A 22,419-nucleotide genomic window follows, 5' to 3' on the forward strand; every position below is an offset into this window, starting at 1 on the left:
TAACTTCCAACAAGCAATCTCCCACGGATCACCGAAGAGGGAGGAGGACGGACCACCCTCAGACACTGAAGTGTCAGCTGTGGCTGTGGGTGGTCCATTCTCTGATAGTCCATGGGGGAGCTCTTGTGAGAGGGACCACCAGAGAGCAGAGACCAGATCATGCACAGCCACACTGTGGTCCACAACAATTCCCATTTTTGTCTCAGTGGTCCATGGCCTCATAAAGGTTGGGAACCACTGGCTGATTAGAATCACAAACACAGCCCTAAGCTGCTATTTGCCTTGCTAGAGGAAACTTGTGGGTGCCCAAGGGGGATTGATTCCAGCCAGGGAATCGGTGTGGCGGGCAAAGGGTTTCACCTACCTCCCCTGTGCCTAACAGATCCCTCCAAGTGGTTTTTTTGACTGCAGTGTACCAACCACAGAAGTCCATGGAAAGCAGGGCCTGCAAATCCATGAAGCCACCTGTAGCAGTCACTTCAGGCAGCAGGTGGGTGGGAGACTTCCATCTCTGTCTACCTACTGTACTTGCCTCCACTGCTTCTCCTTCTCCTTCCACTCCCTGGATTGGAAAAGTAGGGGGGGGGGAGAGAAAGATGAAGTGTGGAGGGGAGGGGAGTGCCGAGATAGAACATTGGCAAATGGGAGGAGGAGAGGCTGGCACATCATTGGAGAAGGGAGCTGCATTTGGCAGGCTGAAACAGGCAGCAGGACATCTTGGGCCAGTCTTGCTGGAAAGCATAGTTTGGTTCTCAGGGCCTGAGGTCTGACAACCTGACCAAGAAGCTCTGAAGTGGATCCTATCAGAACAGCTGTGGATAAATTGATTTTTCTTACAAAAGAACTTAAACTCTTTAAACAACTTAAACCCCTTGAACAAAGAACTTCAACAAAAGCCTGGATTATTTCCTTCTTCCCCATGTGTTCTTCATAACCCCCAAAGCCTGACTGCTTTATAAGAATTTACATAGTCTGATTGCTAAAAGCAGCATGCTGTGTCTGAAGAGGAGGGAAAAAAAACAATTATGCCACCCACAGTTCCTTGTCCTGTGTGCATTTGTGTGGTTTGGGGCCAGGGCATCTGCAGCTGAACTGCCAGTATTTCTAGTTGGGTGGTTTTGGGCATAATTTGCACTGGTGGCAAGTTGGTGGCACAAACCCCTTTTGGCTTAGGGTGCAGCCTGAGAGCTCCCTCGGCTAGTGCAAGTCTCTTGCACCGGCTGAAGAGTGTTGTGAAAGTGCCGTAAAGCACTTTTGCATCATTCTTGGGGTAGATAGAACTGCCTTCTGCCCTCCCCGCACTGACGTGAGTCTCAGGGCCCAGTAAGTTTGCATCAGCCAAGCTTGGCCGGTGCAGGGGTTTGGGGGGGGCGAGAGCGGGGAGGAGGTGTGAGTGAGGCATTTCAGTGCAGGGGGGCAGATGTTGGGCATTCTTGGGGCTGGCAGGGCCAGGATCGGGCATTTATGCTGGATCCTAGCCCCGTTCCCAGGCAGCCCAGGGCAATCCTGGGCTGCTTGGATTTACCCCACTTATTTTGGTGGTGCAGATCCAAGTAGCCCCATGGGGGCTGCTGCAGCTCTCACCAGGGTAAGGGGGAAACTTTTCCCCTTGCCTTGGGCCGAGCCACAGCCAGCCGCACACTTGAGCTGAATACAGCGCAGGCCTGCTGGCCTGCCTGTTCCAGAGCAAGATAGGATTGCACTGTCTGTCTCATGGGAAGTTGGTTGAAACCATAAAGGCATTATCCCTGTGGGTGACGTTTTAACTCAGAACATCAGGGGTTCTCAAAGTGTGGGTTTGACACCCTGGGGAGTCATGAGCAGTTTGGGAGGGGATCTGCAAAACTGCAAAGAACCGGGTTCAATTCCTGAAATTGCCAGGTAGGGCTGGGGAAGACCCATGTCTGAAACCCTGGAAAGCCACTGCCATTATACATATAGGCAATACTGAGCCAGGCAGACCAACTGCCTTACCCCAGGGTGGGTCGAAACATGGGTCACAACTAACTGTAATACGGGGCAAGGTCATGCAAAGTTGACCCAATGTGCGGTGGCAGTGAAGAAGGCCAATTCTATGCTTGGGATCATTAGGAAGGGTATTGAGAACAAAACGGTTAGTATTATAATGCCGTTGTACAAATCGATGGTAAGGCCACACCTGGAGTATTGTGTCCAGTTCTGGTCGCCGCATCTCAAAAAAGACATAGTGGAAATGGAAAAGGTGCAAAAGAGAGCGACTAAGATGATTACGGGGCTGGGGCACCTTCCTTATGAGGAAAGGCTACGGCGTTTGGGCCTCTTCAGCCTAGAAAAGAGACGCTTGAGGGGGGACATGATTGAGACATACAAAATTATGCAGGGGATGGACAGAGTGGATAGGGAGATGCTCTTTACACTCTCACATAATACCAGAACCAGGGGACATCCACTAAAATTGAGTGTTGGGCGGGTTAGGACAGACAAAAGAAAATATTTATTTACTCAGCGCGTGGTCAGTCTGTGGAACTCCTTGCCACAGGATGTGGTGCTGGCGTCTAGCCTAGACGCCTTTAAAAGGGGATTGGACGAGTTTCTGGAGGAAAAATCCATTATGGGGTACAAGCCATGATGTGTATGCGCAACCTCCTGATTTTAGGAATGGGTTAAGTCAGAATGCCAGATGTAGGGGAGAGCACCAGGATGAGGTCTCTTGTTATCTGGTGTGCTCCCTGGGGCATTTGGTGGGCCGCTGTGAGATACAGGAAGCTGGACTAGATGGGCCTATGGCCTGATCCAGTGGGGCTGTTCTTATGTTCTTATGTTCTTAAAGTTATGTATTTTTTTCAGAAGGCACAAGCTTAAGAACCTCTGCTGCACACTAGGGGTCAAATGAGATGATTCAAGACATGAACAGACTGCTACTCTTCTCTCCGTTTGTCTCTTGCAGCATCTAGTACAAATAACACCCACAGCATTAAAGGCAGTGCGAAATAAGAGTTACTGCTAGATCAGAAAAGCATCAGTGATTCTCTCGCTGCATTTTTAATCTATTTTGTTTTATCCAGGATTGCAAGTCTGAACAGAAAATTCCCCAAATTGCATATTCCCCCCTTTATATTTCAGCATATTTGTGTTTTAGCATATTTTCCACCAAATGCATGCTGAAAAAGGCTATGAAACAAAGAACTATAATTAAACCAGTACAGCCACATATAGTCCAATCCTATCCACACTTTCCTGGGAATAAGCCCCATTGACACTAATGATACTAACTTTTGAGTAGACATGCATAGGATTGGGCTGTTAGGCAGTAAGGGATTTTGTATTGTAGCTCATATTCATGCAGGCATTTCTTTTCCACTGTTTTGAACTGGATGGCTATCATAATTTTGTGGAATCCTCTAATAATGAAGTCTATGCCTTCTGCTTTTAATAAAGAAACCAGAATGAAAACCAAATACAGTGAGTGATGCCCTTTAGATTTCAGAGCTGTGGTATTCAAACTTTCTGCCTCTCAGGTATTCAAACTTTCTGCCCATTTTAATATGGGCCGATCTGCTGAAGAATTCCCCAACACACATTTGTGACAGCAGCATTGTGCACCGCAGAGAAATCAGGGGAGTATGGTGGGGTTCAAGTAGAGTACTGGCCAGGCCAGTTGTGCATTAGGTATGTACTGCTAGAACACATGGCCAACACACCCAGTGCAGGTCTGCATTATTGGGAAGATCAGCAGCTGCTCCCTGAGAACCCCAAAACACAAGTGGGATACCATACTTTTAGATCAGAGACGCACACATGAATGAGCCCTGTGTTGCTTGATGTATCATCCTATGCTGCTCAGATTTGGTATGTCCACTTGGAAAAATTAATCTGTACAACGGAGAATTGGGTTGTCAGTATTTTGTTTTTCAAAATATTCACTTCCTGGACTGGGACTAAGGGGCAGAAGTAGGGCATTTAGACTATGGCAGAATCAGGTAGTTCACAGTCAAACCAGATCCAGTGGGTTATGGGTGGAGCCTACAAAAATCTGATTTGTCACAAGCAGAGCCTGCCAGAATCCAGAGTTGGCTGGTTTTCCAGACCTTAGAACTTGTTAACTGAGAGAGCACAGTTCTACTGATTGGCAACCTTACCAGAGGGGGCTGGCAGTAGTTTATGGGCTAACCTTTCTAGTACTCGTATGGATTAAGTAACCTCAGGCACTCAGACTCCCCACATTTCACAAACCTAAAACTTCAATAAACTAGCAACCATGCCAGGGAACCCAAGCAGCATTGTCTGTTGGCATTATGACCAATGGGGATATAGCAGAGCTTATAAAACCCTTGACTTCAAGACCACCCAGTAGTCTGAGCAATAACACAGATTCCTGTTCATCACATACCCAACCAACAGTCTGACTTTGTCTGCCTTGCTTATTCCCTGACCCATCCTCAACTATGCCTCCTTCCCCTGGTCTTGCAGCATGCCCTGATCTGGCAACCAATCTTGGCCTATTTTCTCCCTCCCACCCATTAGTGAAAAAGAAAAAAGTACAATCAACTAAAAAAAAGAATAAATTACATATAGTTGGGCTCCCATATCTACAGAGGCTCCATTCTGGGGGGCCCCTGTAAATATGGAAACTGCAGATACGGGGGAACCCTATATAAATAGGGTTTCTATATTTATATTTATAAATATATAAACAAATATTTATATACCACACGCCCATTACGATACCTTTTTGTTTCCATAGTAGCGCTTGCAGCATGAGCGTTTCTTGCTGAACTGAAGAACCCAACGTACAGGCAACTAGCCTGCACGCTACAGAGAGACTGACAGGATGCATGAACTCCTGCTTCCTGTTCGTCACCCTCTAATTCATTTTTGCTGTTCCTCCTCCATACTTCAGGTAGATCATTCAAAGGGGCATATGAATCCACAGATATCAATTATTGTTACGACATTAATGCACTTAATGACTTCTTCCCAGAAAAATCATATTTCTAGACAAGACCACATCATGTGCATAAGTGTTGCATTCAACACATTACAAAACCAGCATTTAGATTTTTTTAATTAGCCTTTTACTACAAAATACATTGCAGTGTCCAATATATCCATTCCACTCTACCACAATCTGCTCTGGCACTTGACAAAAATTTAGATGTTTCCAGCTGTACTGAAGAGCATCTCTCCATTGGCCTGACTCACTTTAATGCACAATTGTGTTCACTCGCCCCAAGAGGCATCATTCCATAGCCAACTCTGACAGATTGGGTAATCTTGTTGACATCTCATTCACTATGCGCTCCCTAACTGGGCAAGATCACTCTCATGACTAATGCAGACAGGGGAAACAACTGTCTTTTTGGCGTGGGGGTGGTGCAAAGTTTTCAGGTAATATTTATATCCCACTGAATCACATTTTTCAGCCAGAAAGGCAAAACTGCAGAATTTATAGTGACAAAGCCTTGCTATTCACCACAAGAGTTAATGTAGCCTTGAATATTTGTACAATAACCACAGCCACAAGGTCCTTGTGATAATGGAGTCATTTTTAAGTGTTTAATAGCAGCAAAAATAATGAAATTGACCAGGTTCTAAGTTACGAGAAAAGAAAAGGGAGCTGCCTTTTACTAGGAATTACATATTGCATCAAAAAGAGACAAGCCATAAAATGCAGGAGTCTCTTCCGCTATAATTTAATGTTTGGGAAAACAGGAATCTCTGCTCCTAGAAATTATAGTTGGCTGGGCTGCCAGTCGCTTGATCTATGGAGCTGCAATGGCAGATATAGCTTCTAGGGAGCTGAGCTGTATACGTTCAGGGATGAGAGATGAAATTGTGTAGCAAGTGGCTCACCTTTCACTGAACAGCTGGTTATGCAGTACCAACAAATAATTTGTTTTTTTTCTACAGAAGTGTTGCCATATATCCTTACACTTTACCAAGGACAATTAGTACAAATTAATCTGTTCTTTCCATTCACACTCTTAAAAAGGGATGCAGAATCTTTTTCCCCCTCTATGGCTATCCTAGTGGTTGTTGTTGATTAGAGATGCCCACTTGCCAGGACTGGGTTCTTGCCTTATACTTGGTGTCAGATTTCATCTTCTGCCCCAGGCAGAAGATAGATATGCATAGGCAGAAGTATATTCAGCTGAATTACTGGAATATCACTTTCTTAACACTATGTGTTATGTGCCCATGCCTATGCTCCTTATGGGAGAATCCTAAGCCCCCCTCCTGCGCCTGAAAGCCCAACACAGGGCACAGCTATACCATGGAAGGAAATCCTAGGAGATATGAATAAGCCCTTGTCCTAGTACTGTTCAGCTCTAGTCTTCTTCCTTGTACCCATTTCCCACTTTAAAATACATTTAAGTTTTAAGATTAGTCAATACCATTTACAGAGATCTAAATGTTGGTTCCACTTTGCAAGTCCTGACAAGGGCTGATAAACAGCTGGTCACATGACATTTGGAATTCTGTGCGTTGTGATCTGCTGGCTTCTTGGAAAATTCTTTGTGTCAAGGTACCATTAGGGGTTTTTCAAAGGGAAAAGGACAATGACTCGACTGTATAAGGCAGGGGTGCTCACACTTTTTTGGCTCGAGAGCTACTTTGAAACCCAGCAAGGCCCGGAGATCTACCAGAGTTTTTTTACAATGTTTGCGCCATCATAACATATAACATTTATGTGTACAATGCATGTTGGTGTACCTTGCATAACCGCATGAGCCAATATTGCACAACACAACACAATTAACTATAAACATTTTTTGTAATTACTTGAGTTTACTTTGATGACTTGCACTGAAGTGAATCAGCCAAGGATGCATAGCCCAGACAGTAGCTGCTGACAGCCAGCTTCAAGCACACTTCCAAATGTTCATCAGTCATGGTGGAACCGATGAACTTGGACTTAAAGGTCTTCATGTAGGAAAAGGCTGACTCACATAAATAAGTGGAGCCCTTCCTGCCTCAGGTGCTCTTATATCCCTGAGGGCCCTATTGCCTTCAAGTGGCTGCAGCTGTGCAGCACACTCTGCTGGATGCCCAGGCCTTACCCTTAAAGGGGCCACTGCTGACACCACATCTACCTCCCCACCAGATCTTCCTCGATTCCAATACAAGTGGGGGGGGGGGAGCAGATCTCTATACAGACCAGTGCAAAAACAAGGGAAAGGTGTGGGGGAGGGAAGATCTCTATATAGGCATCACAGCAAGACCAGTGCAAAACCCCTTGCACACAGAACCAACAGATGGAAGGGGGGGGCAGATCTCCATACAGACCAGTGCAAAAGCAGGGGAAAGGTGTGGGGGAGGGAAGATCTCTGTATAGACATCACAGCAAGACCAGTGCAAAACCCCTTGCACACAGAACCAACAGAAGGAAGTTGGCGGGGGCAGATCTCCATACATACCAGTGCAAAAACAGGGGAAAGGTAAGTCATCCCCAGGAGAGTCAACGGGGCTCACTCCCAGGGATGCGTGGACGGGAGAGAAGCCTGCCAGCGGCTCCTCTCCAGGACTACTCATGAGTCAGCCCCAGTAGACTACTCACTCCCAGGGAGCTCACTCCCAGGGCGGGGCTCACTCCCAAGAATGCGTTTTGCCTGGTGATAGACTCATTTTGCCTGACGATCCACTGGTAGATCAGGATCGACTTATTGAGCACCCCTGGTATAAGGGAACCTCAATTCCAGCACCCTTTGTTGTTATGAAGAACTCCAGAATTGTATTTATTGCTCTGGATGCAAGTACAGCGAGATGATCTGGAGTACAACATCAAGAGGTAAAAGAGAACAAAACTCACATAGTCCAACACACTCAGAATGAGCCCTGGGATGATTCCTGCAGCTAACACTGAATGTGTAATTTAAATGGGCCTTCTATACAAGAACTGACTTATGGTCTATGTGGGGAACAGCAGGAGGATCTACGACTGTGGCAGGTCACTGGACAGTCCTAGGGCTAGTGGAATAGTTGATTCATTGAGACAAACAGCTTTCACTTCATCATGCCAAGCATCATGCCAAGGTTGCGAAGTCTAATGACAAAACTTGCTCAGATTGGCACAAAGGTGATTAAATCCTACACTGAAGTGTATCAGTGTTGGAAAGTTGGATAGGATTGGCCCCTTAGACTAACTTCATAGAATCGTAGGGTTGGAGGGAGCTTTCAATGCTATCCAGTCCAACCCCCTTGCTTGAAGTAGGAAAATCCTCTTTAGAGCATCTCCAAAGATGCTTGTCAAGCCTCTCTGCTTGAATACCTCAAGTGAGGAGGAACCTACAACTTCCCTTGATAATTCGGTTCCATTGTCAAACTGTTCTCACTCTTATGAAATTCAACTAGAATCACCCCTACTGCTGTGTAAGTTCATTAGATCTAGCCCTACTATCTGGGGCAGCAGAAAAATCTTTGCCCACTTATATGTGTGTGTGCGTGCATGTACACATATGTGATGATTTTCTTTTTAAGATACAGGATACATCAAAAGATGACATGCCTAAATCAAGAATGACCTTGCCAACACAAGAAAAAAGCTCGGCTACTGTAAATCTCTTGTTCACATATCACAGGGATTTTCTTAAATTACCCATATGGTGTGGGAGCTCCTGCAGTAGCTCCCTTCGGTGTGTTGAGCTAACATCAGAAGTGCAGAGGCCACATGGGAGGAGACAACACTTCAATTTTTCCCCACATCAACATGATCTATTTCTGGAGAGGCTGCTGTGGGCTCCCCCCATGTTGTTATTTAGGGGTTTCAGAAATTACCCAGCAGCTATGAGAAAAACCACACTGTAATGGCTCCAATACAAGATTCTTACACAATAAACAGAATTTTAGGGTGTTACAGTTCAGTGAGTGAACATTTGTGCACCATTTCAGCCCCCTGATTGAGAAATGTTTTGCTGCACGTGTTGGCTTGAGCTCTGCAAAAACATACAATAGTCATACTTAAAACATAGCACATCATTTTCTGCATAGTTTTATCTCCCCATAGGAGCTAGTTGGTTTAATGAGTTTATTTAGTGGCAACATGTCTTCCAACCTTCGGAAGGGGTGGGAATAGAGACTATGTCATTTGGCAACTATTTTTTGTTCAGAACAACAAAGGCATTTGAAATTTAACAACAGGGAGTAGTAAGGCTTATCTAGATGTTTACAGTACCAGCAGTTTTAGCAATACAAGCTCCACTTTGTGTAAGAACCTAAAATGTCCACAGTCACTATGGACTTCCATAGTTTAGTGGAAGTTGGCACCAGTTGTTGAGCTAGAGGGAGAAGTCCTCAATCTCCTCAAGGCCTGGTTCAAACATGCATGCACATCACTTGGTTTGTCCACACTCAATGGCAGTACACTTGACAACCAGCAGCTGATGGGGTGAACCAACTCCATCGAACAGCACTGTGCTTGAGGCAGTAAAAGGCAATATGCAAGTTCTACCTGTGGTGGTGTTATCTGTGTTGGCCCATTCAGACAAGCAGGTCACCACTTGATGGTGCAGCCACCAAGCAACACAGTATGTGAGAACCATCTTCAAATCTGAATTGCCAAGGACCACTTTCCATATTAAATTTGAAAATGTAGGAAGTCCTCTCTCAGGAAGTCCTACCTGTCGTAACACACAACGCAGGCAAAGATGCTAGAGGACATATCTAGTGTTTGGGGGGGGGAGACCATGTATTATTAATGAGCTGCTTCAGGATCCTTGACAGTGCCTGTGTACTTTGTGAGCATAGGCATGTGTGTTAATATATAAATGCAGCAGAATCCTGAGTCACAGCACTTCCTAGGCATAACATACTGCCACGAAGAGATTACACTGAATGTTCTTGCCCTGAAATTCCCTCTCATATATTTTAATTTTTGATTAATTAATTTTTTAATTACGTATAAAAAAAAATCTAGGCTGGTCTTAGCATTCATATGCTTTTTAAAATTTATATATAAATTAAAAATAGCATAAAAACAGCACATGAATGCCAAGGCTAGCCTAGAATTATTTTTTCTCCAAACATGCACATTTTCTAAATGGAGGGGAGACAGGGCAGGAGAATTCAAATATGAATACACAACCCTTCCCCCATACCTCCAAGAAGATTTTTTTAAAAAGCATCACCAGATTCTGCTGCACATATAGGCTCAATGTACATCTTTGCGGCAATTTGGACACAAACACAAGAAGCACTTAACAGTTGCTGAAATCCTTGGTCTTCAGAACAAGAAAATTATATATTTTCCTCTCCCATTGATTTAGAATTGAGTTGGCCACAATACTGAAAGGCAATGCAGATCTTTGATCCAAGACAATCAAGGTTATAAGAATACTCAAAGTTGAAAAAATTCAAATCAGCTCTAAATGGGGGCAGACTAAACGCTAATAGAGGTTTGACATATTTTCTGGAGCAGATTTCTTTCACACATACATAGAAAAGGAGAGAAGATACACTGCTTTTGCTGACATACTGGCACAAAAGTCTATGGGAGGGCCAAGGGCAATTGCCTATTTTTTGTTTTAACACCATTTAACAAGACTCCTGCAGACCAGCTCTGTGACAAGAGATTCCAGACAGACAAAGGAAATGGACTGTAATATGCTAAAGTCTTTAGAGGAAATGTCTGTGGAGTACAAAGGGCAGGATTAGCAAAAGGATCAAAACAAGTTTAATGGAGGCACAAGTTCATCATATGAGGGCGGAAGGCTAGATAGAATGCTAATGTTAACTCCTCAGAATCTGGACCAACTGACACATTATGGTTTTAGAGGTGTGCCTCTGACTGTAAAGTGTCAATCTGAAAGACCCCGTGAACAGAGGCAGCATACAGGAATGCTCATCTGGTCACTGCAACTGGCTAGAAATTCCCGACAAGTGCATGCTCAGCCCATGCTTGCCTTGTATTGCTTGGAAGCTAAAGGAAACCACCATTTTCAACCACAGAAAGAGCTTCATTACGGTGCTTCAGTACAAAATAAAAACCAGAACAGCAGGTCTTGACTGCAATGTCTATTGTCGATCCAAGGTTTTCATTGGATCTGGAATATAGGGCTTTCCAAGGAAGGTCAGTTTTTTTTAGTGACAAGGGCTTCCTCAATGCAAAAGCATTCAGTATTAGGAGCATCTCTATCGATAGTTAGAGAAGTCATCTTTCAGCCAGAGAAACTCAACTGTGCAAGAAAGTGGTGCCCTAACTGAAGTCCTTAAATGAAACCAGCTTTCTATACATTGTCACAGGTGACAAGCATTTGAAAGGGACCAATTTTGACATGCCAATAGAGCAGGGGTTCTTTTGAAAAACGCCCAACACACCCCTACCAAGCAAGCAAGCACTGTCAGCACCTGCAGGTTGCTCATCACACTTACACAGCACAGGTCTAGTTTCTTCCTGAAGATTTAAAAGTTCAGTATCATTGCTTAGTTCTTAAGCCTCTGCTTGAGGTTTAAACAAAGAGAAGCAACTCAGGAAAGTAGATCAAATTTCTCCCGTACACAAGGCATTTTGTACTCGGGTACTGAGATTGAACTACAAACAAACATCCATGCGAAGTCAGCTGAGAATAGGTTCTTGTTTCAGATGAAGCTCTTCCCTCTGAAATGCCCCCATATGGGCCTTGCCTACTTGTCACTTCTGCGTATTTTGAAAGGGAAAGGCACATGCCCTTCATTATCAACACGATATTCATGTGTCTTGTACAAGTGGCCATACACAAATATAAAAACTCACACGATACAGGCCTCAAGCATGCAGGATTGATGGAACTCAAAGATCACACCTCCTTAATGATGACAATCTAGGGAAACCCAGAAGACTCCAACATTAGCGTTGGTCTAGGGTCAAGTGACCCATGTCAGTCTTCATCACAGTTCTCGACCACTAGGACACCCTTCCCAACGTTCATTTCTACAAACTGTTCTACTTGTACCCTGTTCACTATCATATGGAAGAGGAATAGACAAAAAACCCAATTCGGCTCTGAATTTATAGGAGACTAATCCTTTAGATCTAGAAAGTATCTGATGATCACTCTCTTGTTGGATACAGGGAAAGTGATGGAAGCTGAATTTATCACCAATAGAAGATAAAGCCTAGGTTCTCATCATTGACATCACTGGAAGAATGATAGTGACACTCATTACAGGTGAAAGGAGTTCACAGGAACCTAATGTACAATCCCATTTTCGCCAAGTGATGACAATACAAAGTTGACAACTACTTACAAACTCTACAATCCGATTACTGACACATTATGAAATCCACCTCAGTACTGATATAGCCTTAGAGCTGAATCTGCCAGGCTCAGGCAGGAAGGATCACTGCAACTTCTACACATTAGTTGTATGAAGGTTTAAACTGCCTTCACTTCCATTAAGGCAGTGGTTTTCAAAGCATTCTGGGGACACTTTTTGTTCCTCAGGAAACTGATCAAGGATTATTTAGTAAGAAGGTCAACACTGGCAGGCAAAGTCCCCTGAAAAATAGATTGCCTACCACAATTGACTTTTCCTGCAAATGCAACCACAGGGGCCCATCAGGCATGTCACACAGTTCATGCATGACAACAGCAAGATCCAAACCACCCAACCACTGCTCTAAATAGTAGAGCATGGCATGAACCCCAGAATACACCCCAGAATCCTTTGCTATGGTTTCAGTGGTAGGCCAAGACAACACAGAAAGAGTTCCTCAAGGTCAAAAGTACGAAAACCATTGCACTCAAGGACCCCAAAGACTTAATGGCCAATTATAAGGGGAATTTAAGGATTTGTTGATTGCAGGAAAATCTGCTTTCTGATAACAGTTGTGAACGTACGGATATTCCTGAAAACTCTTAAGAGATGCCACCCCCAGTGCAGACAAACAAAGGGAAGCTGACAGGACTGTGGAATCTACAATTCAAGGTGAGTGATAAAACAGAACTATAGTTTCATGAGACGAGAACAACAGAAGAACATGGAAAAGGCAAAAATTGAAGTGCTGACAACTGTCCTTCCTTTAAAAAAAAAATCAATGCACTCCAAAATTCTTTTGTTCAGGTAATCCATATACAACAGAAGGCACTGTTATCCATAGGACCCCTTCAATTTCACATGGCAAAAACCTGAGAAGTGCAACAATCCAAATTTCACACAGCTGCTTCCCCAACTCCTTAGCAAGAGGAGTAGGGAAAAGATCCTTTCTTTTCAGTTCAACAACTTATAAAAATACCACAAGAATTTATACATTACAGTAGCTGGTTAGAAAGAGTGTCCTAATGAGGGGGAAGAAGGTCAAACACTGCTTTTCCCAAAGGGGAATCTTCCACAGTAGCCCATACACAAGTCACAAATGTTTTATAATAAAATACAATAATGAAGGATTCTGCAGAGTCCCTTAAGTTTATCTTCTTCTTGCTTCAGTTGCTGCCTGGAGCATTGCCAAAGTGAAATGCGGAGACCAGTCCTTTATTATCAAATGTGAAGCCCGTTTGCTGTTCTCTCTGCTCTGATTCTAGAATTAAATTAAAAGCAGGTTAAAAAAGAAGCAGCAATCATGCCTTTGTATAGTACTAAACAAGAAATAAGTTGAACTAGAAAGTGTCTCTCCTTTGCTTGCTTTTCCTTTAGAAATTGCTGCAGTGAGGAAAGGAGCAGGGCTCAAGACTGTGGCACATGGGAAGGGGTGCTTGACCCTTCCTTCCAGCTGTTGCCCTTTTGAAAATCTGACCCCCCCCAAAGTTGCTAGCAGTTTAGAAGGGGGGATTGCTAGGAAAACAATAAGACATCCCTCTTCACATGGACTAAGAAACCCATCTGCATCCTTCCTTCCTCCACAGCTATTTGAAAAGAAAAAAACAAGCACATACACTTAGTGTACTGTCTTGTTAGACTCTTACGTGGAGGTACAAGATATGCAGCCGAACAGGCACAAATCTATTACCATATCAAAAGCAAGACTGTTTGATCTAGGCTGATAAGCTTGCGATATAGTTAAATCATCAGAGATATATGCAGACATTTTTTTTGCAATTTAAGCCATTTCTGCCCAACTTTGCATTTACGCAACAGGGATCAAATGTGTACACCTGGGGACTGTGCAGAAATGGGTTAATCTTGAATATATATGAGAGTGGTCCATTCAAAACTTGAGAAGAATCTTGGTCCCTACACCCTCCAGCCACTCTGAAGTCTCTTTGTCCTCCCCTAACAAAATGGCACCTGGGTCTGCACAATTCCAACATGACTGGTTTCTCCATTCCACACACTTTGCTGCCTCTAGCATGTCCTAATATTCTACTCCTATTGCCTCTAGTTTCCTACAGAGTCGTCCTTCCTTGGCATCCCTCCACCTTCCCACTTTCTCCCGGGGAATAAAAAATTCTCAAATGGACCAGTAACAGGGGAGTGCTCTTTCACTCTCTCCTTGAGCTTTTAGACACAGGAGAAACACTTGCAGGATTTAGGCTGCAACCCTAACCACAGTTTCCTGAGGGTAAGCCCCACTGAACAAAATAGGACTTACTTCTGAGTAGACCTGGTTAGGATTGTCTGCTTCCCCCTGCCCTGAGTGTCATTTCTATCTTTATAAATATGAGAGAGAGAGAGAGAGATCTTAATTTAAAAGCAGCAGCCGTGGGTGAAGTTTTATTTTTTGTTGCTTTAGCCTGTCTTTTCTGTTTATTTTTGATAACACCTTTCAAAGATTTTGTTTTTGTCTCGTTTGAAATATGGACTCTGATTTGATATGTCTGTTTGAGAATCTCTAGTCTATACACAACCAAGATCAACTCTAGGCACACTTTCTATAAACATCCTCCCAACCAGCAAAATTGTTCCAGAGAACCAATGGACCTGCAGAGCTCCTCCGATGTTCCGCGAGTGCACAGATTTCCTGCAGTTGTGTCTTCTGATCGTTGCTGAGTGGTGCTGTCAGCAAGTGATACCAGGCTGCGTCTCGGCTCTGTACCGCTGTCAGCATAGAAAGGTAAGGTAGATAAATAACCCACCATTACTTCCCTCTGATAATTAAAATGATTGTTCTGCTCCAATCTGACCCCACTGACACTGGTCAGTGTTAAGCTGATGAACAGATCACTACAAACATTGCTTGTTTGACTATGGCTGTAATCCTAACCACTCTTTCCTGAGAGTAAGCCCCAATGAACAAAATAGGACAGACTTCTGAGTAGACCTGGTTAGGATTGTGCCCTATATCTGGTAACTTATCTCCTTTAACAAGCTATTTGAAAAGTTCTACCCTATTTCTCTATCATTGTTGGATCCTGCCCTTGATACAAGGCAGTATATATTGTGGTGGTGGTGGTCCTCTAATTTTATACTCAAAATAATGTGGCAAGGTTGACAGATACACAGACTGGCCCAAAGTTACTCAATGAACTTCATAGCTGAGTAGGATCTGAGCATCTGTGTCCTTTCTCCAAGCAAACACTACAATCTGTACAGATTCTTACTGGACACAAGGACCGTCTTTTTCCAGAAAAAAAAAGGAACGGAGCAGAATTGTATACACATTCAGGTCAATGACAGGTTACTCTACTTTGGATCTAAGAAGCTGTCTTAGTTCATCTAACATAGGGGTCGGCAACTTTCTTCTGCATAGGGACGGAGCATCAGGTCCATCAACAGCAAGAATGCATGTACATTCAATACACATGCATGAACCTCCTCATTAGGCCATAGAGCTATGGGGGGAAAAAAAGAGATGGGCACGGTGTGGAGAAACATAAGCCCACACAGACAATGATGCTCAAAGGAAGCTTCTGCTCTTTGTCTGCTTACACTGTAAGCCTTACAGGGATCGAATTACAAACTTGAATTTTTTTTAGGACCATCGCAGGCTAGGTGGGTATATCTTCAACACCTGCACGTTGCCGTCACTGCCTGGAATGGCTCTGATGGTGAGTGGGAGGGGCCAATTACATGGCATGTTGTGGCACCTGCAGTACTTACCATGCCGCCGCCCCCGGCTGCTATGCCGCTGGGAAGCCTCATATGTATAAGACAGTTCTATATCTTCAGAGACACTAAATATACTTGAGATCTTTTTTGTTGTAGGTCCCAAATATATGCCTACCTAATAGAGCTTGTGTAAAGAACTGATATTCATCCACACCACCTTCCAGGTCAATAGGGGTGCTGAAGCCTTCTAAAGCCGTTTCTTCCAAGGCATCATCATCCCAGTCATCGTCGTCGTCGTCGTCATCGACTCCTGCATCACCACTGCCACCGGCATGGTTCTCTTGCATTGCTTGACTTACTTCATTCGCCTCCTCTTCGTCACTAGGAATCTCTTCTGTAAATCAGGTTTATTACCATTATTCCTTTTATCTCCACTCACTTGATCATACTGCAATGTATTCAAAATATAAAGGGGCAAATGCACATTTCTTGGCCAAAATCTTTCCGCTTCCTGATCAACTGCTTCAATTTATTTATAAAATCATTTTTAGTCTGCGACTTCTAGGCAAATAGAAAGGATCAGAGCAGCTTACAACACAAAACATAAAACCATCTGTTTCCTCACAGTTCTGCTCCTCGGTTGATGACATCCTCGGAGAGTAGTGAATGAGCACCCACACAGGACACAAACCTAGTGAAAATGACTGGGGGGGGGGATTTTGCGACTGTGGAAGATTAGCAGGGCACAGCACTCCAGCAATTCAGAAGTGATTCCACCTCAATAATCTGAACACCAGGAATTAGCACCAGGAAGCCTTTTTGGATGAGGGGTGTTGGATTAAGGGTCCAATTCTAACTAACTTTCCAGCACTGATGCAGACACAACACAGCCTTGAGGTAAGAGAATAAATGTTTCCTTACCTTGAAGGAGGTCTCTGTGACTGCCTCCTCCATGCAGGATACAGCAGACACCCCACTGACACAGCTGCATCAGTGCAGGAAAGCTGGATACGATTGGGTCCTAAGACTATTTATATACTGCTTTTCAATAAAAGAGTTCACAAAGCAGTTTATGTAGCAAAATAAATTTCCGGCTCCCTGACCCAAAAGGGCTGACAATCCAACAAAAGATGCCGAAGAAACACCAGCAAACAGCCACTAAAAAGACTTTACAAAGAGGGACACACACACACACACACACGTTCATATAAGCTCAGAGAAAGAACACATTCATATAAGCTCAGGGAAACTGCTGTGGCGAAGACAACCGCTTTGGGGACAGCCCAGTCCTCAATAACTGATATCCTTCAAGGTGTGTAGAATCTGCCCCTGAGCACATCTTTCAAAAGCCTTCCTTCTATGCACACACTGCAGGACATGACGACAGGAACTTTGCCAGGAATAAACAACTTTAACAATAGCTGAGAAAATACTGCGGCTGACAACTGTACAGCAATTAGCAATGACCCCCCCCCCCCAAAAAAAAATCTATTTCCATTAAAATGTGCAAATGGATTTCTTTGCTTTACCATTCTCTTCTGTGTCATTCTTCTCAGCTCTAGCATGGTCTTCGTGTTCGGTATGCTGGCGGGTGGCACACACTTGTTTTAGGCCCAGAAACAGGAGGAGAATAGAAGGAACAATCTGAGAGGCCACTGCATCTACCGCAGGGGGTCGGTTCGGCAGTCCCATCAGGATGCTCAGTCCAATGATGCACATCTTCCTGTCATGAAGACTAAACACATATCCAGCTGGAATAAGAACTGGTTCACCTATAGAGGCTTAAACGGAAAATCCCACATGTACCTCCCCATTTGTTAAGACCAACTAGGAATTATCTTTCTAATTATCAGACTAACTATCGAGGAGGCAAGAGCTCCAGGCACTCTGTTCAGGACTCGCTTCGTGATGGCATCACAACTGTGGAAGAACTTCCCCCAGGAAAAGCCCACCAGACAACATCACTACTCAATGCCAGCTTAAGCCATTTCTATGCTCCAACGCTTTTTTTATGTTTCCATCTTTAGCATTATATGATGTTTACCCTGCATTTAAAAAAAAGATAATTTTAAATTGCTTTCTGTTCTTTTTTTGGGACACGGCCTTGTGAATTTTTAATAGAAAGGCAATTCACAAAAGTTGTGAAAAATTTAAAAATTACATCAATGCACCATAATGGATGCAGAAAGTCCTAAAAGAAAATCAGTCAGGAAAGGGAAAGAGGGGAAAAATGCATCACAAACAGCAGCCAAAAGAATGTCCAGCTGGAGCTATGGCAGAACTCACTTATGATTCTCACACATAGCATGACAGTTTAAATTCCATGCCACAGAAATCGCTGCATGCTCCAGGCTGAATTCCAATAGCAGGTCTTCATCATGTTGTCTTAATTTTTCAATTGATTATTCCCCATTAAAGATATTATGACACACACATTTTAGGAGGTATAAATTCATTTGCAAACAAGCGATCTAAACATACATTCAGCATGTAGCACTGGAAAGGGCGAGGTAATCTAGCAAGGAAAGTAAAAGGCTGTTCAAATCAAGACAGGATCTATTTTACAGTCAGGGGAAGCACTAGTGATTGGTGTGTTGTGTTTGGAAAGGGCATTGAAAACAGCTCTGCGTTCTCTCTCTCTCTCTCTCTCTCTCCTCCCCCCCCCATCACTTCCCAAGTCTTATCTGGCCATGTTTCTAGGTCAAAAAGAATGGGGGCTGCAAGCATGGAACACAGTCACTGTTTGCTTAGTGACACCTGCCAGGTCACCACCCATCTGCCTTTGGAGCAAGCCTGGCCTGTTGAATGGGCCACGTGTTTTATGGCATCACCATCTTTTGGCTCACTGAGGTGTTTTCTATACTGTACTCTGTCATCAGGGTCAAAGCCTACAAGACATAATTCTAACAGATCTGAGCTATTCTAAGTACTAGAGATCTGCACTCTTAAGGAAACCTTCATATTGCCCATCACATAGAATCAGCCCAAAGATGACAATAGGTGCAGCTGTCTGGATTACAGCTTTTCGTGGGGAGGGAAGGACAGGGAAGAGGCATAGCACTGAGTCGTTTGCACTGTTGACCAACTAATAAAAATGGGACACACTGCAATGGTTCTCAGTGTAGACAAAATAAAACATTTATCATTTGAAATAGGAATTTCAAAACATATTTAATTCCTGCAGTGATCACTACCCTTCTCTTCCAAGTTCAGTGCCATAAATGGGAGCCACCCTGTTTTCTCTACACAACCACACTGTGACCTTGAAGTTCAGTTCATACTTGGGAAAGAGTTGACATGCTGCATCCTAGAACTGCAAAGTTTATTTCTGCTCAAAAATGGAAGGGGTGCAGTACAGATTTTACAGGCTGCCTTGGGTGCAGCAATTTTGAGTTACAACCCTGTAAAGTTACATAGCCAGTTGCTTTTCAAATGGGGTGGTTTTGTTTTTGTACAAAGCAATCATAATTTTCAAGCAGTCTGCTGCTAAACAAACACATGCAGTTAACTAATGAGGTGGATGCCCTGCCCTCTGGTGAGTTATAATGACGTGGGACCAACTATAAAAATGGATGGAAAAATTAATCAGACTTGGCTGGAAGAAGAGCACTGTCAAATGAAATAAAAATTGGCAGAAGGACCCCAGCAAATGGGAGCAATAAAGAGTGAAAAATTTGGGAGGGGGAAGAGGGAGAATGTCTGAATGAAAGACGAGGGATGCTGCCTGCATATGGTTATTGACATTCAAGGCATGTGCCGCGATGACACATCAAATTAATGTTGCAATTGAATTTAAATTGAAAGATGCTGCAAGTCTATTCTTTTTTTTTTTAAATCATTGTTCAGAAGGTTCTTCAAGTAACTCACCAGAGGGTTTTGCAAGGGGTGGGGGAATACCCACTGGAACACAAGAGGGTAACTCAAAATATGTTCTAAGTGAGATTACAGACCAACTGAAACAGCTTCAGGCTTAAGAGTGGACCGAAAGTGCAGCAATAGTTTGCAAGGCACAGATTAGACTGAGAGGTTCTCACTGTATTTTAATATTTGAGAGAGTGTTTTTTTTCTAGAGAGAATCTGAGATCACCTCACTTCCACCCTTTGTATTAAATAAAAGCAGGAGTACATTAGGACTCCCATTCTGAGCCACAGTTGCTTTCTATGTGCTATCTCAACATCACAGTTGCTGCCACACTCCTTCACAGACACCATTGAGGGCCCAATCCTACTGAGCCCAGTGCCAGCGGTACACTCACACATCTGGCGCTAGAAGTTGTAAAAGTGCCATATGGCACTTTCCAACCAGCAGGAGACACTCTGCACCGGCAAAGAGGCCAGTGCCAGTTGGAGCTGAGCCTCAGCGCAGGACAGATGCCAGACTGGAGGGGCCAATGGAAAGTGCTCTTGCTGGCCAGCAGTGAGGCTTTTCGGGGCAGGGGGAGGGTGGACCAAGAGGAGGACTGGGCCTGGGAGGGGGACAGGGACTACCAGTCTCTACCACTGTTCCTGCCTATGCCCCCGATGGGAGAATGCCCAAGTCTATGCTCCCTATGGGAGAACCCTATGCCCCCTCCTGCTCCTGAAAGCCCAACACAGGCATCCTGGGTTATGTGCCCACTAAATAGCAGGCACAGATCCAAACAGACCCATTGCTGCCAGTGGAGCTTGACATGAGGTAAGGGAACAAATGTTCCTTCACCCTGAGGAGACTGTGGTGGCTGCCCCAGCCCCACAGGATACAGTGGCAGCCACTACGGCATTGCTATACCTTGCAGTGCTGGTGGGGCATAGGAATGGACAGCCTGGTACCTTGCAAGGCTGCCCAAACAAGAGGAAGCACTTGTGCCACACAGGACCTTCAATCACCACACCACTAAGGCAGCATGTGAAGTGAGTAAAATCATGTCAGTAGCATATAAATAACTTACCGTAGATACTCGCCTATAAGGCGAAAAATTTCTTCCCAGAAATGCAGCCTGAATCATTGCCTTGCCTTATCTCCGGGGCATGCAAGCAGCGAGGGTGGGGGAGGCGAGTGAGCCAGCCAGCCAATCACTATTGTGGGAGGGAGGGAGCAAGCCTGGGACCAGAAAGTGATCTCTGCAGAGAGGAGGCCTTCTGCAGGCTGGGGCTGCTGCTGAGCATTCGCAGCTCCACGTGCTCCTTCAGGCTGTTGCCCAGCTGCAGGAGCTCGATGCGCTGGGCTGGGCGGCACAAGGCAGGACAGGACAGAGCAGGGGCATCTGCCACCACAGCCATCAGCAGCCCCCCCCCCTGCTCAGCACCAGCACCCATGGAGGCATCGGGCACCCAAGACAGAGCAGGAGCGAAGGAGACAATGAGCTATGTGGGAGGGGGGGCATCTAAGCGAGGGAGAAGCAGTCGTTGAAACAGCTGAGCATCTCCTCTTTCCTTCTTGTTCCCCCTTCCCCCCCTTCCTACTGTATATAAACTTCAAGCACTCCCTTTGAAAGCCCAACTTGCTAACCCCCTTCCCATCTCCCCACAGATGAAGCTGGACAGGGTGGGGGAAGGGGAGAGAGTGATCTTTTTAAAAAAAATAGGAGAGAGGGAGGGAGAGAGAGAGAGGCAACCTGCAGAAGGCTGTACCTTTGTTTCTCAAGCCCTCTCCCCATAATCATTCACTACTGATGAAGTTGTACTGGGGGGGGGGAGAGGAAGAGTTAACTTTTATAAAAGGAAAAGAGTGTGTGTGTGTGCGTGTGAGAGAGAGAGAGAGAGAGAGCGCACAATTAAAACAGTTAAGGCTACAATCCTATCCTCACTTTCATGGGAGTAAGCCCAATTGACTATTAAGGGACTTGCTTCTGAGTAGGCATGCCTAGGATTGGGCTCCCAATCTATTCCCTCTTGTTTTCCTCTCCACCTCCCCCCCTTACTGTATACAGTCACACTTCAATCTCTCCCTTGCAGAGCTTTTTGCAAACCTCCTTGCTAACCTCATTTCCCCCTGTCCTCGCCAATGAAGTTGTACTGGAGGGGAAAAGTCCCTGCATTGTGTATGTGGAACATCTGTGAAAGAGAGAGAGAAAAGCAATTTCCCTGTGTGTATGTCCTTTTCACTGGAAGAGTCCTGGAGACCTTGCCAAGATGAAAAACAGAGGAAAAGCAGAGAGTAGAATTTAAAGTAGAATTATTCTGCTGCAGCAGGTATTTTAGCCAGAGATCTACACTGTATGCTGGCAAGAGCTCTGAAGCACTTGCAACTGCTGCTTATGAGGAGAGCATGCTTGCTTCTGCAGTATCCCCAGGAAAGCAGGCATTTATGCAGCAAAGTTTAGCTGCGTGAGATCCCATTGCAATGTACTGCGCCCATGCAGGAGCCACTGAAATCTTCCTGGGGGAGAAGTAAGAGATTAATTGCCATCTCTGAGGTCCCCACCCCCCACTTGGGGTTGTGTGTGAATACTCTTATTGGCTTGCTCTATTGTACTTCACACTTTGGCTTTTTACTAGTTGTGTTCTTGCAGCCTTGCTAGTTGTCTGTTGTTTATTATAATATGGATATTTTAAATTAAA

General features: G+C 44.5%; 1 protein-coding gene across 1 annotated transcript in view; it reads right to left on the reverse strand.

The window, feature by feature from the left end:
* Window positions 1-7,169: 7,169 nt before the first annotated feature.
* The window catches only part of IPO8 (importin 8), a 63,078-nt gene continuing 47,828 nt past the window's right edge, over window positions 7,170-22,419 (reverse strand). Inside the window, exons 22-25 of the mRNA XM_066633467.1 lie at window positions 17,409-17,614; window positions 16,055-16,273; window positions 14,812-14,928; window positions 7,170-13,471 (exon numbers count right to left, since the gene is read on the reverse strand). Of these exons, the coding sequence (XP_066489564.1) occupies window positions 13,377-13,471; window positions 14,812-14,928; window positions 16,055-16,273; window positions 17,409-17,614 (637 nt within the window). The 3' untranslated portion in view covers window positions 7,170-13,376. The remainder of the gene's footprint in view (window positions 13,472-14,811; window positions 14,929-16,054; window positions 16,274-17,408; window positions 17,615-22,419) is intronic.

Source organism: Tiliqua scincoides, chromosome 7 (genome assembly GCF_035046505.1).
Source record: "Tiliqua scincoides isolate rTilSci1 chromosome 7, rTilSci1.hap2, whole genome shotgun sequence".
NCBI lineage: Eukaryota > Metazoa > Chordata > Lepidosauria > Squamata > Scincidae > Tiliqua > Tiliqua scincoides.